The following is a 14714-nucleotide window of genomic DNA, read 5'->3' on the forward strand; positions in this document are numbered from 1 at the left end:
ATATATATATATATAATAGAAAAAGAAAATATAAGGAGGAAAATAAAATGGATGGTTTCTTTAAATTTTATTTTGGCACTGACACAGCTGCAGGGTAGATTTTCAAAAGCTTACCCAAAGATTTAATAAAATGGGGATGAATTACCAAAGAAGAGGTGGGAAAAGAGGAGCAAGGAGAAGATAAATATAAACTTACAGACTGGACAGCATTATTCATAGCAGGTCCTGCCTAAAGAAGAACAGAGGAAGAGCAATGAATGTCTGAGACAGGCAATGGATTTATTGACAATGGAAGCCTCAGTTGCCTCAGACATCAACTCATATCACCACTAAAAGTTTCCTGGTGTTAGTTAATAACAGGAAACTGTCCCATTCCCTCCTTGTAAAGTGGTTGATTCATTTCATGCTTCACTGTTTCTTCACATGGAAAACATGCTAATTACTTGTTCATTTGGGTTTTTACTACCCCTCTTATGTTTCCGAGTTCACATATTACTTTAATCAATTTTGTTTTGTTTTTTGTCCTTTCAGGGTTGATAAAATGAAGCGTCAACTATGAACTGAGGATAATCTTAACCAACTACACTGTACCCCAGTCTATATATCAGAGTTAAGTACTGGGTAGAATCAACAACACAAAAGAAATGTAATGCCTTAATGTATTACCAAAAATTCCATATCATTTAAATGTATAAACCAGAGGCTATTAAACTATTTGCTGAAAGTTACTGGAAAACCAACAAAGTAAAGCTAAACTTCTTGAAAGGTAGAGTGTACTCTTGTTAGCATTTACTTTTTAGTGATTGAAGGATATACACCCTTGCGTGGCACCTTGGGCATGTGTCTTCTACTACAGCTTCAAGCCAACCAAAGTCTTGATAGTGGATTTGGTCGATAGAAGCTGAAAGGAGGACATAATGTGTGTGTGTGTTGTTATATATATACGCACACATACGTATGAGTGTGTCTTGATACCACATGGCAGTTGTAAACAAGTGTCACCATCCCACAAGTGTTATCATTTCCAGTCTTCCCTGAAAAACTTATCTGGCCATGGGGGCAACAGAAAGGATATGTGGCCACAGAGAATCTGCCTCAATGAATTCCACCCGACTCATGTAAGCATGGTATGGACATTAAAATGATAAAGGTGGTGATCAATATACAAAACACAAAAATATTATAATCTCAAATTTTTCATTATTAACACACAGCCCATCATATGATGAAGAAGACATATAATTAAAGCTGGTAGGGTTAGGGTTAAAAGTGTGTGAAGTCATTCTGATTCCAAGTTTTCGTCTGTTTCCTTTCAATAAATATTGTCATTGAGAAACACACTAAGATGACATCTTCCCAGCTTCACGATGGCATGAATCTGACAAATGAAGATCATTCCCATATAATCATCACAACACTAACATAGTCATCACTAACCCCATTCAGAAACAGGTTTGCTAACACACACAGACACACACACGTGTGCACAGACACATGCAACTTATTTCTGTACCATTGCCTTCCTTATTGAAATGGTTTTCTTTTTTTTTTTTTCCAATCAGAAATACAATTATATCTCAGTAATGTTCAAGAGGCTTCAGCAAAATCTAAAAGGAAACAACTGTCTGTAAAGGGAACACTGAATAAAAAATATATTCAGTACTTTTGCAATTGTTTCAAAGATTGTGAAAATTGCACTTCTCTCTGAATCTCCAATAAATTTTAACTGAAAGTGAAAAGTTGGTTCCTGTTTTGACATTTTCACACCACAGAAAGAATTCTATATCTAGTGAATAGTAAGTTAACAAAAAATCTTGCCTTCACTTTGAAATCATCCCATATATCTTTTCCTCCTCTCTGTAATTTCTTGCCTTGTTTCTGTGGAAGAGAGAATCACATCAAAGTATTAGAATAACATGATGATGCACAGATGAAATAACGTATGATTCCATAGACTGCACATAGGGTTAAAATGACTGCTGCAACAAAATATTTAGATTTCAGTATACAGTAGATGGTTAACCATTTTTGTTATTCTAACCAGTCCAAATCTTCCTCTGCTTCTATGATACAAACTTCCTCTTCTGAACAAATCTAAATGAAACCCTGTCATCATAAATTTCACAGTTTATATTCTTAAAATCATTTTGGTAATGACAATATTATTTTCCTAAATTCTTTATTAATTCAAAAATAAATTGAAATAAAGGGAGTTCATTTCAAAAGAGATGTTAACAAAAGGTTTAAAATTACTGTGGGAACAGAAAAATTCAATATTTCAACAATAAAAATTTCTAGTAATTGATAATTCCTAATTTTAGAAAAAATTCTTTCTTTCTTGTACGAATTAACTTTGTTATTTGTGTCGTTTTCTGAGACAGCATCATCATCATCATCATCGTTGTTTAACGTCCGTTTTTCACGCTGGTATGGGTTGGACGGTTTGACTGAGGACTGGCAAACCAGAAGGCTGCACCAGGCTCCAACCTGATCTGGTATAGTTTCTACAGCTGGATGCCCTTCCTAACGCCAACCACTCTGTGAGTGTAGTGGGTGCTTTTATGTGCCACCGACAAGGGCCAGTCAGGTGGTACTGGCAACAACCAGGCTCAAATGTTGTTTTTCACATGCCACTAGCACATGTGCCAGTAAGGTGACCCTGGCAACAATCACACTCGGATGGTGCTTTTTATGTGCCACCGGCACGGAAGAAAGTCAGCGGTTCTGGCAATGATCATGCTCAGATGATGCTTTTTAACATCCCACTGACATGAGTGCCAATCTTGCAGTACCGTCATCAACCATGTCAGCGATTTTGATTTTACTTGCCTCAACAGGTCTTCGCAAGCAAAGTTTATTGTCCAATGAATGATGGGTACTCATAAGTGGGCTGGTTAGACACCACTGGCATAGGCCACGGATTATGGTCTCACTTGGCTTGTTGGATCTTCTCAAGCATAGCATATCTCCAAAGGTCTCAGTCACTAGTCATTGCCTCAGTGAGGCCCAATGTTCAAAGGTCGTGCTTCACCATCTCATCCCAGGTCTTCTCGGGTTTACCTTTTCCACAGGTTCCCTCAATTGTTAGGGTGTGACACTTTTCACGCAGCTATCCTCATCCATTCTCACCACATGTCCATACCAGCGCAATCGTCTCTCTTGCACACCACAACTAATGCTTCTTATGTTCAGCTTTTCTCTCAAGATACTTACACCCTGACGGGTATGCACACTGACATTACACATCCAGCGGAGCATACTGGCTTCATTCCTTGCAAGCTTATGCATGTCCTCAGCAATCACAGCCCATGTTTCGCTGCCATGTAGCATGGCTGTTCATACACATGCATCATACAGTCTACCTTTTGCCCAGGCTATTTTTATTCTAGCAGCTACTTTCAGAGCATTCACTCTCGCTACCGACTTGGTCACCTAGGTAACGGAAGCTATCAACTACTTCTAGTTTTCCTCCCTGGAATGTGACAGAAGCTGTTCTCTGCACATTTTCAGTGTTTATTGCTCCTGAGCAACTGCCACATACAAAAACTATCTTCCCAGTTAGTCTTCCTTTGATGTTGCTGCACTTCTTATGTGTCCATAGTTTACACTGGGTACATCTTATGGAGTTTCAACTTATGCCTTTTCTACAGATCAAGCAGGGCCATCTATCTGAAGGGATTTGTGGTTTGTCTGCCTTCCTACTAATTAGGACTTTGGTTTTAGCTAGGTTGACTCTAAGCTTTGCTTCCACACCTGAAACTTTTCCTCTAGTTTTGATAGAGACTCAGCAATTAGAGCAAGGTCATCAGCATAGAGGAGCTCCCAGGGGTATCTTGTCTTGAATTCCTCTGTTATTGCCTGGAGGACTATGATAAATAGGAGGGGGCTGAGGACTGATCCATGGTGGATCCCTACTCCTACCTGGAATTCTTCACTGTACTCGTTGCCAACCCTCACCTTACTGACAGCATCCCTGTACATGGCTTGCACAGCTCTCACTAACCATTCATCTATCCCTAGTTTCCACCAGATAAGGGATTGGGGGACCCTAAAAATTTAAAAGGTAGAAGTATAGGCAAATGGTTAAAATGTTTACTTCATTTTATATCCTCATATGTTGGATAGATAATATAATGAAGCAGGGGGGAAATAAAGCATTTGCACAATGCCCTACTATTACTATTACATGAAAGTCACCACTCTATATCAAAAGCTCACAGTGAACTGCTCCCCAACCCTAACTGCCAATCGCTCAGTTCTTTAATTTATAATAATGAGTCTATTCTCCTATAGTCACTGGGGGGGGGGGGGAGTGTCGGAATCTTTCCACAACACTTCACAGTTACATGGTTCTGAACTTCGTACCACTGCATGGTACCTTGCACAAGAGTTTTTAACCTTAGCCTCAGGTTGATCACTATCATGAGGTAGCGAGTTCAATTCCCAGACCAGGCTGTGCATTGTGTTCTTGAGCAAGACACTTTATTTCATGTTGCTTCAGTTCACTCAGCTGCAGAAAGGAGTTGCAACATCACTGGTGCCAAGCTGTATCAACCTTTGCCTTTCTCATGGATAACATCGGTGGTGTGGAGAGGGGAGGCTGGTATGTATGGGCGACTGCCGGTCTTCCATAAACAAAACTATCTGGACTTGTGCCTCAGAAGGTAACTTTCTAGGTGCAATCCCATGGTCATTCATAACTGAAAGGGGTCTTTACTCTGTTTACCCAGGTTGATCAATATCTTCTAAGTGAAATCATTAGATGGAAATTGTGTGGAAGCCTGTCTTATGTGTGGGTATATGTGTATGTGCACATATGTGTATGTACACATATCTGTGGGTATACGTGTATGTACATGAATGGTGACATTTCAAGTCTTCACATGGCAATGTCTGAGCAAAATGGATACCAAATTTACATTCCCTGTAAATAATTTGTTCTGAAGCTCTATGCTTTTGAAGAGAGGTGGAATAAAAAAGAAGAAATAAATGGTCTGAACGGTAAGGATTGGTGACAGGAACAGCATGAAATACAGGCATAAAATAATCATAAATCAATGCCTACAAGAAGTTTCATCTACCCCATACCAGCACAGAAAAACAAACCTTTCAAAGTGACCCAATCCTATTTCTTTAAACTGAATACATTTATGTTAAGCATCAAAACAATGGATGGCTGTTGTTACTTTGCACAGATTAAGCTTTGATATCAAAGTCATTCCAGCTGTGACCAGCATTATCTATTTTATTTCTTTACATATAATGTGTCTTGTACTACATCATCCAATATGTCCTCTTTCTTAAGATGATAGGCTATCTTTTGAAAAAGAATTTCATTGCTACTTCTAGCAGTTGTACAACCATTGTTGTGTTTCCCAAACTTTTTGCACCAAATTGCAATATCGCCCACCTATCGGCCAAAAAATGCTCCATCGCCCACCTGTGTAAAATACCCTGACACAACCCCACCCAACACAAAATCCCCTAAGATCCCCCGCTGTATCATTTGACACACACACTATATCGTAGACTCATTGCCTTGTTAGTGCCATTTGGACTAAATATGCGGTTGTTTACAAATCCCTTATTGTGGGTTTAGTTTTGCCATTAGTGTGAATAAAATTCTAACATTAACTCTATGTTATGCTGACAGATTAACTTCTGGAAACTTGCACTTTCTTTTACACTGATTTTCATTTTCCCCAAATGAACCATTGATCAGAACTAATGATGCTAAAATAATTAATGATTGTATTATAAAAGAAAAGAATAAAACTTTTTAATGAGAGCCATGTGTTTTAATGAGAACCATATGTCTAGTGCAGATACATTCAGTTTCGAACTTGTCAACTTTAGCCGCAAGTCTTCTCCTCGTTGTGTCACATCCAGTTCAATTCTTTTATAGGAAAGAAAAGTTCCAACATGGTTAAAACCAGATTCAACCAGGTATGAGGTAAGAAAGGCAAGCAAAAGTAATTTCAGATGTTTCCACAGACTGGGGTAGGAATTCAATATACTCTGATGGTACCACAAACCTTCTTTGCCATTATGGCGATATCGTATTGTGGCGTCATTATCATTTTGTAATTCTATCAATTTCACCTGAACATCATCCTCACAATCAACTGCATCAACCGCAAACGAATTGCTATACCAATTTGGAATATTCAGCGCAATAACATCTTGAAATCATTCCACCATGTTATCGTGCAATGACTATAAATAGCGATATGTAGTTAAAACCTCATTAACTTATTCATCTTTCAAAGAATCAACTTGTAGAAATTGATGGAATTGATGTTTTGAAATGTTAGTCTTAAACAACACCAATTTTGAAATGGAGGTAGTGATAAATGATTTACAATCAATGAGAGATTTTCTGTTTCCTAGTAACAACTTATTCAAATCATTTAATTTTGTGAATATATCATCATCATCATCATCATTTCATTTAACGCCCGCTTTCCATGCTAGCATGGGTTGGACGATTTCACTGGGGACTGGCAAACCAGATGGCTACACCGGACTCCAATCTGATCTGACAGTTTCTACAGCTGGATGCCCTTCCTAACGCCAACACAAAGAAAGATGAAACCACACTTTGCAACCATCAATGAAGTGGATAGTGGAGTATCTTCAAAGAAAAAGATATTATATAAAACAGTTCAATAAAGTGTAAAACACTATTTCCTTTTGACAGTCACTGCACTTTGGTATGGTATTAGAATTTAGTATGGTCCTCATCATTTCTCAGACAGAGTTGATGGCAAATTCAATCAGGCAAGGGACTGGACTTCAATTTGTTCAGTTTTCATAATTAACTGTAGCGCATCATTCAATCTACTGTTCATATTTTTTGTCACTAAATGCTGCCGGTGTGCCAAACAATGAACAATTAGTGTCTGGTGTGAAATTTCATGCTTTAGGAGAGATGAAAAACCTCCGTATCTTCCTATCATCGAAGGAGCTCCATCAGACGCACAGGTAAGAATATTACTGAGTGGGATATTATGTTCAAAGCGGAAAGACTTGAGAGTGTGAAAAATAGTTGCACCTTTTGAATCTCTGTGAACAACATTTCCTCACAAGGTTGAAGGTCTTCACTGAAATATCGAACATATACCATCATCAATCATTGATTGATCACAACAGTTGACTCATCCATTTGTATGGAAAATTCAGAATGCTAGAGAAAATTTATGAGCTGATGTTTGACATCGTTGACCATTTCATCGAGGCATCGAGAAATTGTGATATTACTAAGTAGGATCTTCTTCATAATGTTATTGGGTTTTACGTGCATGACGGTTGACAAAACCTCTTTGATAACTGGGCGAAGTAATGTTTCTCCAATTGTGTGAGACTTCCCAGATTTAGCAACAAGCAATACTATGTTGTACGATGCCATCAACCTGTCATTCTCCAGTTTACTAGTTTCTTGGAGTAGTTTGTTGAATGTTTGTGTTTGCTTTTTGAAAGAGGCACTCAGTTGCAAAAGCATGATAATGGTTTGTCCTTCTTGTCAGAATCCTTTGCATCAAAGTGATACTTCAAGCGTGAAGGTTTCATTGCTTCGTTGGTCAATGTTTGATGGCAAGGAAGCCACATTGGTAATTGACAGTTCTGAGGAGAGGGAATAAATCCAAACGATAAATAATCACTACTGTACTGTTGACAAATTCTCTTGGCTGGAGGCATCAGTAAACTGAAAATGTGAAAATGAATTTCTACAGACAGCGTCAAAACGGTAGTATGGTATCCCCAAAGAGAAGAAGAAGTCAACAGAGCAGAGTCAGATGAAACATCTTTACAGAAGCAAATACGGATCTAGTTTGTTTGGCTGCCAGCATTTCAAAAATTAAATTTTATTGAAAATTTTAGAATTTGGCACATTAATATACCTTTCCAAGCTAAATTGCTGGAGTTATTCAACTTCTTCCAGAAAAATGTTTTTAAAAAGTTAAAGAGGTTTAAAGTTTGATTATTTTCACCCAATCAATAAACACTATTTTAAAGCTGTCATTTTGTGCGTGACTGCACATTTTGTCAACATCCTGAAAATAGCACTTGTGTTTCGATATGAAACCACAGAATTCCGCACAACATATAACCCCTTATAACTTTTTTATTTTTCAGAGTTTTCAGAAAATGTTTGTGAATTTGAATTCTATATGCAGGACTTCATACGATTAAGCAAAAAAAAAAAAAAAAACTTTGTAGTGGAGGGTGATTTAAGGCCTTGGACTATTTGGCTGCTATTTTTAGCACGAATGACAACTATTTCAATGACTGCAACAAAAATATTCAATCAATAAACAAGTCTGCTTTTTTTTTATACAAAGGGGCATCTCATTCGAGTAGTCATATCGATAAAAGTTCATCCTTATCCTAGGCATGCCTAGATATCAGTAAATACAGACTTAATTTCTAAAAATTCATTGTCACCCACAAAATGTTCATATCGCCCACCATTTTCTAGAAATTCGCCCATCATTCACTAGTGGGCGATATCACCCACTTTGGGAAGCTATGGTTTAGAAGTTCTCATGTAAATTTGAATAAGAGGTGAGTAGACGACAGTAGATGGGTAGATAACAGAGGTAGGTATTACTTACCTTCATATTACTTAACCATTCTTTATATCTTGAATGTGCATTCAATTTATCAGCATGGAGAGTGGCTTCTCTTTCAAACACATCAGTAAAACCAATGCCACAGTTCAACATATCTAATCGCTCATTAATAAACTGGAAAGGGGAAAAAAAGCCATCATAATTGCATCAGTAATTAATTGATTAATATTGAAGATTAAATTAATACTAAGGTCTTAATCACAAGTTATGATATTTGCAATAGTTGTGTTGTTAATAAGTTTGTTTCACAACAATAGGGTTTGGGGTTCAGTCCTTCAGCACACTGCTACAGGGCAAGGGTCTTCTACTGTAGCTCAGTGAATTCATGGTTGTGTGGTTAAGAAGTTCACTTTGAAATCAAGTGATTTTGGGTTCAGTTCCAATGTACAACACTTTGGTCAAGTGTCACCTTGCTTGAAGCAGAGGTTGGTGACAGTAAGAGTGTTTGGTTATAAAAAATTCACCTCAATAGATTCATCTGACTCACATAAGCATGGAAACATGTACATTAAAACTTTGATGATAATGACAATGATAAATTAGAGAATCTTAGAATAGAAAGTATAGGCAAAATGATAGTGTATGATTGTAGTTTAACTGTTTATGAATCAAAGGTAAGGGTGGGGAGAGAGAGAGCGTGGATACATGGTCAACAGATTGGGCATGAGCAAGGATGGTTTGGATAACAGTAGGGGGAGGTATTCCTATTGGGTGAATTGACAAGCCATGAGTTGGGACTGTGTCTTGATGTCTTGGTTGTCACCACAGAGTGGCAGAGACAGAGTAACTAAGAGTAAGCGATGTGGGTAGTATGGGAGGAGGAGAAGAAGCCGAGATAAGAGTGTGAGTCTGGGTTTATAGAGGATGGAGGTGGTAAGAAAGGTGGATGGTAACAGAAATGTGGAGACAGACATGTTAGAGACAGAACAGGAGAACTTGATGGCAGGATGGAAGGAGTGAATGAAAGAGAGGAAGGTTTTGAGACGTTAGCAGGAAAGTGGTTGCATCGATACAGTGATCAGTGTAACACCCATACAGCTCAGGAGTGGATCCAGTGAACTGAGAGAATATTTGGGCCTCAAAATAACTGACAAACATGTTTGCATAGATGGGGTCCATTCTTGTTCCCATGACCATTCCCAAGACTGATGGTTAAATTTCTCCTGCAAATGAGAAGCAATTTAAGAAGATAAGTTCAGCCAAATGAGAAGAGTAGAGGCATCAGGTTGAGGATCAAGACTAAGATCAAGAAAGTATTTTAATGCAAGGAGGCCTTCATTGTAAGGGATCACAGTGTATAAGGACTTTATGTTAAGAGTGAACAGGAGTTTGGAGGGGCAGGAGGAAAGGAGAACAAATTAATGAGACAAAGAACATGGTTGATGTTATGAACGTGTGACAGGAAGGAAGCCACTAGGAGCAAAAGGACAAGGTCAAGGTATTTTGAGATGAGTTCAGTGGGGGTAATGTCAGGCAGAAACGATGGACAGGGTTGCTGGGTTTGTGTATATGCGGGTGATATATAATCAAATATTGTTATGTATGATATATAGTTTCGTTATTTTGGCATTTCAAAAGATAAAAGCTGCAGCAACTTGCAACATTTTAGTGTGTACATGGAGCAAGATGATTACAGAAAATCTGAATTTTGCATTTGGAACAATGTGGTTTCAGGTTCAATTCTACTACATGGCACCTGCCCAAAGTACCATGTTGTGGAATTGAACCTGGAAGTGATTTTGATAGGATTTTAACTTAGCAGGCAGAATAAATACCATAAGACACTATATTTGAGACTTTAAAATCTGCCATTTTGCTGCTTGAATTAGCTAACAGCTTAAGATTTAAATCTTTCCATGACACTCACTGAGAAAAGATATCATCTGCCAAGCTGATTTGTCCTAGATACACAACAAGAAGACTAAGATGATGGATTGGGAGATAAAATATGGTTTGCAAAAACAATTTAAATCTCAAATAGTATTGCTGTAATTGAATGACAGATTTAAAAGATTAACAACTCACTTCATGAAAAATCTGAAGTTCAAGTAGATCTTCTAAGAATGGTCGCATGCTACTGGGCCTTGACAATAAGAATGCATCTTTTTGAAATGTGATCTTCTCACTGGGTTGGAATTTTAGAGCATCTCGATAGCCACCTGGAAAGACAAGAAATAAAAGCAGAAGATATGACACAATTTCAGACATGAGGTGGGTAGATAACAGGGAAAAGTTTTAACTTGTCAACATTAAAGGACGAGTACAACTCTGTCTATCAACACAAATGTAAAGGACTGTAGCAGTGTTTGATATGAAAATGTGGAGTTCATGGCTATTGAGTGAGTCCTGGAACTAAATTTAACAAGTACAGTTTAGGTACATTAGTCTTCCTCCTTATAAACGCTACTCTATCCATTTCCCTTATTAAACGTACACCAATCATTCTCTTGTATTATTTGCATTGCTCCCCCCCCCTACTACACAGTCCATATTAAATTGTAGTCCTGTATAAGTTTCCATACTCCCTATGAAAGCTTCATAGTCCATAGTAACTAATAAAACTGCTCTGTTCCTACCCCCTATAATATTTGCTCTGAGCTTTCTCTAAAATAACTGCTCTGTTCATACACTCAGTATAAAATGTAGCCAATTACCTCTACTAAAACTGTACAACCCATTCCCCCAATACAAATTATACTATTCCTTCTTTCACTTAAGAAGTCAGCATTTAGATATTTACACAACTAACTGGCACAGGTCAAAATCTACAAAACACAAACAAAAAATATTGTACTGTGAAAATAAGAGAATTCTAGAACTCTTAATTTATACTTATTCATACTGTTTTTTATATTTTTGCTGGTGGTGATCAGTTGTGAAGTAGATGGTTCTGTGAAACCAATATTTTTGTAATAAGCATATTAGTCTTGGAACCAAGTCTAACAATTACAACTGAAATGTGCAGTCCATTCCTCTCATATGAACTGCACAATTAGTTCCTTCTTAAAGATCTACATCTTTCATTTCTCAGTCACATACAAAATTTGCATTGCTCATCCTCTTGTATGTACCATACAGTCCATAATAAATTGTAGTCGTTAAGCTCCCAAAAGAAATTACATGTGAAAGAAAAACCACAATTAATAAATGACTTACCAATGGTCCGGACTAAACTCATAAGAAAAGCTTGTGATATTGCATCTCCTTCAAGTTGCATTGAAGACTTCACCTTGTCATTTTTAAGCATTTTCTTTAAAATTGAAGTCTTTGAAAAGAAACAAAACAATGCTTTTATACACTTCTTAAATTTAGCATGTTTTCTGAGCAGATTACTATAAGAAACAAAAAAAAAAAGATGTCAAAAATTCACTAATTTGAGTTTCTCACATTAGTGTTATTGGTTATATAACAAAGACATCTCTTTATCAACTGAATAAACTCTACTATCTGTGTTCAAAAGTGTGTGTGTGTGTGTGTGTGTGTGTGTGTGCATGTATCATCATTTAGCATCTGTTTTCCATGCTAGCTGGTAAGCTGGAGAGCTGCACTGGGCTCCAATCTCTTTTGGCTTAGTTTCTACAGTTGGATGCCCTTCCTAATTTCCTAATGCCCACCACTTCACAGAGTGTATTGAGTGTTCTTTACATATCATCAGTACAAGTGCCTTTTATGTATATGTACACACACACACACGCACACACACACACACACACACACACATATATGGCACCCAAAGCACCCACTACACTCTTGGAGTGGTTAGGGTTAGGAAGGGCATCCAACTGTAGGATGCCATGCCAAATCAGATTAAAACTTGGTGCAGTTCCCCAGCTTTCAGTCAAAGCATCCAATCCATGCCAGTATGGAAAACTGATGATGATTATATATATATATATACACACACAGATTTCAGTTTAAAAACTGGGAGAGAAATTCAAGGTTTAAAGTACTCAATAACACACAGTAGAGTGTAGATGTATGTAAATTCAGATGATGGCACTTACAAGACTAAATGTGTTTCTTACATACTTTTGACATTATGGTTTTAACTCATCCCCACACCCACCAAAACAAAAAACACGACTTCTCTTGAAAGCGTGAATTTCTGAATAAACACACATTCATTGTCTAAAATTCACAATTCACTCTGTAGAGTAACACATAATATGTTGTACACAATACACTCGATGTATGATGTGAATACATTGTTGACTTTTTAAGTAATAAATTATTTCAAGATTGCCCTTCAGGAGACAGATCATATTTGTAGAGCAGCAGTCATGCACTAATGTGACTCAAGCTGCATCTAGATGCACCATGGATTTTTAGAAGTTAAGGATTTAGGAAAATCCATACTAATACTTCAGTGCTTTCAGAAACAGGCATTCATAATTTTGTTATACACAAGTATGATTAATAAAACCAAGTAAGCAAGAGTTTTATTATATATATAACATTAACCTATGGACATCATGAAAACTTTTTGGGCACAGGCATGGCTGAGTGGTAAGACGCTTGCTTCCCAACCACTGTATGACACCTTCGACAATTATCTTCTACTATAGCCTCAGGCCTTTTGAGTACGTTTGGCAGAAGAAAACTGAAAGAAGCCATATGTGTGTTAGCATACTTATGTCCCTGTAACTAATCAGTTTGACAAATGAAACGGATAGAATAAGTACCAGGTTTTTAAAACATAAGTACTGGGGTCAATTTGTTTTATTAAAATTCTTCAAGGTGGTGCCCCAGCATGGCCGTAATCTAATGACAAACAAGAAAATGATAAAAAAAATTTTTTTTTCTTTTAACTCTAATAATTTTTGAGCCAATAATTTTAGTTTCATCTCCAGTGTGTAACAAAGCCAGAAAAATTGAGAATAACTGATATAGTTATAGATATAATGATATTAAAATTGATAATTATTCAACAGCATCTATGAATGAGCTAAATATAAAGCAGGAAACAGCCAAGCTGAAACTCATACCATCTCATCTGGAAGAGTATCATCATCTTGTAGGTCTTGTGTTACAGTATTATTGTCTGTATCAACAATAACCACGCCACTCAAGTCCATCTTCTTTGTTTTCTGCGAAAGAAGAAACATGAAATGTAGTCATAAACAGAGTCTTTTTTTCTTTTTCCTCAAAAACTAAAGACAACAATTTAACAACCAAAAATAATAATAATTCTGTCTAATTTTGGCACAGGGCCAGCAATTCTGAGAGAAGGGAAAAGTTGATTACATCAACCTTACTGCTCAACTGGTACTCATTTACTGACCCCCACAAAAATAGGAAAGGCAAAGTTGAATATGAACTCAAAACTTAAAGAACCAGAAGAAATACTGCTAAGCATTTTGTCTGGCATGCAAATGATTCTGCCAGATTACTGCCTGGACGATAAATATTATTTTCTTGAGGCATGACCATTTGGTTGTTTGAGAAGTTTGCTTTGCAACCACGTTTCAAATTCCATCTCACTGCGTTACACTTTCAGTCCTAAGCTGACCAAAAGTGTTTATCGATGAAATTTAGTCTATCTGTGTGTATGTGTTTGTTCCCCACCACCCCTTGACAATAAGTGTCGGTGTGTTTATGTAACTGTAACTTAGCAGTTTGGCAAAAGACACTGATAGAATAAGTGCCAGGTTTTACAAGAAAAATAAGTACTGAGGTCAATGAGTGTGATTAAAATTCTTCAAGGTAGTGCCCTAGCATGGCCACAGTCTGATGAGTGAAACAAGTAAAAGAGAAAAGATAAAAGATAAAAGATATATATATAATATATATATAATATATATATATAATATATATATAATATATATATATAATATAGGCGTAGGAGTGGCTGTGTGGTAAGTAGCTTGCTTACCAACCACATGGTTCCGGGTTCAGTCCCACTACGTGGCACCTTGGGCAAGTGTCTTCTACTATAGCCTCGGGCTGACCAAAGCCTTGTGAGTGGATTTGGTAGACGGAAACTGAAAGAAGTCCGTCGTATATATGTATATATATGTATGTGTGTGTATATGTTTGCGTGTCTGTGTTTGTCCCCCCAACATCGCTTGACAACCGATTCTG

The 14714-nt window shown here is 37.2% G+C and overlaps 1 protein-coding gene across 1 annotated transcript in view; it reads right to left on the reverse strand.

Annotated features, from left to right (window-relative positions):
- The window catches only part of LOC106881781 (DENN domain-containing protein 1A), a 109919-nt gene that overhangs the window by 29367 nt on the left and 65838 nt on the right, over positions 1 to 14714 (reverse strand). The window contains exons 13-18 of the mRNA XM_052975831.1: positions 13619 to 13720; positions 11790 to 11898; positions 10659 to 10792; positions 8616 to 8747; positions 1819 to 1878; positions 197 to 229 (exon numbers count right to left, since the gene is read on the reverse strand). Coding sequence (XP_052831791.1) covers positions 197 to 229; positions 1819 to 1878; positions 8616 to 8747; positions 10659 to 10792; positions 11790 to 11898; positions 13619 to 13720 — 570 coding nt within the window. The remainder of the gene's footprint in view (positions 1 to 196; positions 230 to 1818; positions 1879 to 8615; positions 8748 to 10658; positions 10793 to 11789; positions 11899 to 13618; positions 13721 to 14714) is intronic.

The sequence above is a fragment of the Octopus bimaculoides genome, chromosome 22 (assembly GCF_001194135.2).
Source record: "Octopus bimaculoides isolate UCB-OBI-ISO-001 chromosome 22, ASM119413v2, whole genome shotgun sequence".
Taxonomy (NCBI): Eukaryota; Metazoa; Mollusca; class Cephalopoda; order Octopoda; family Octopodidae; genus Octopus; species Octopus bimaculoides.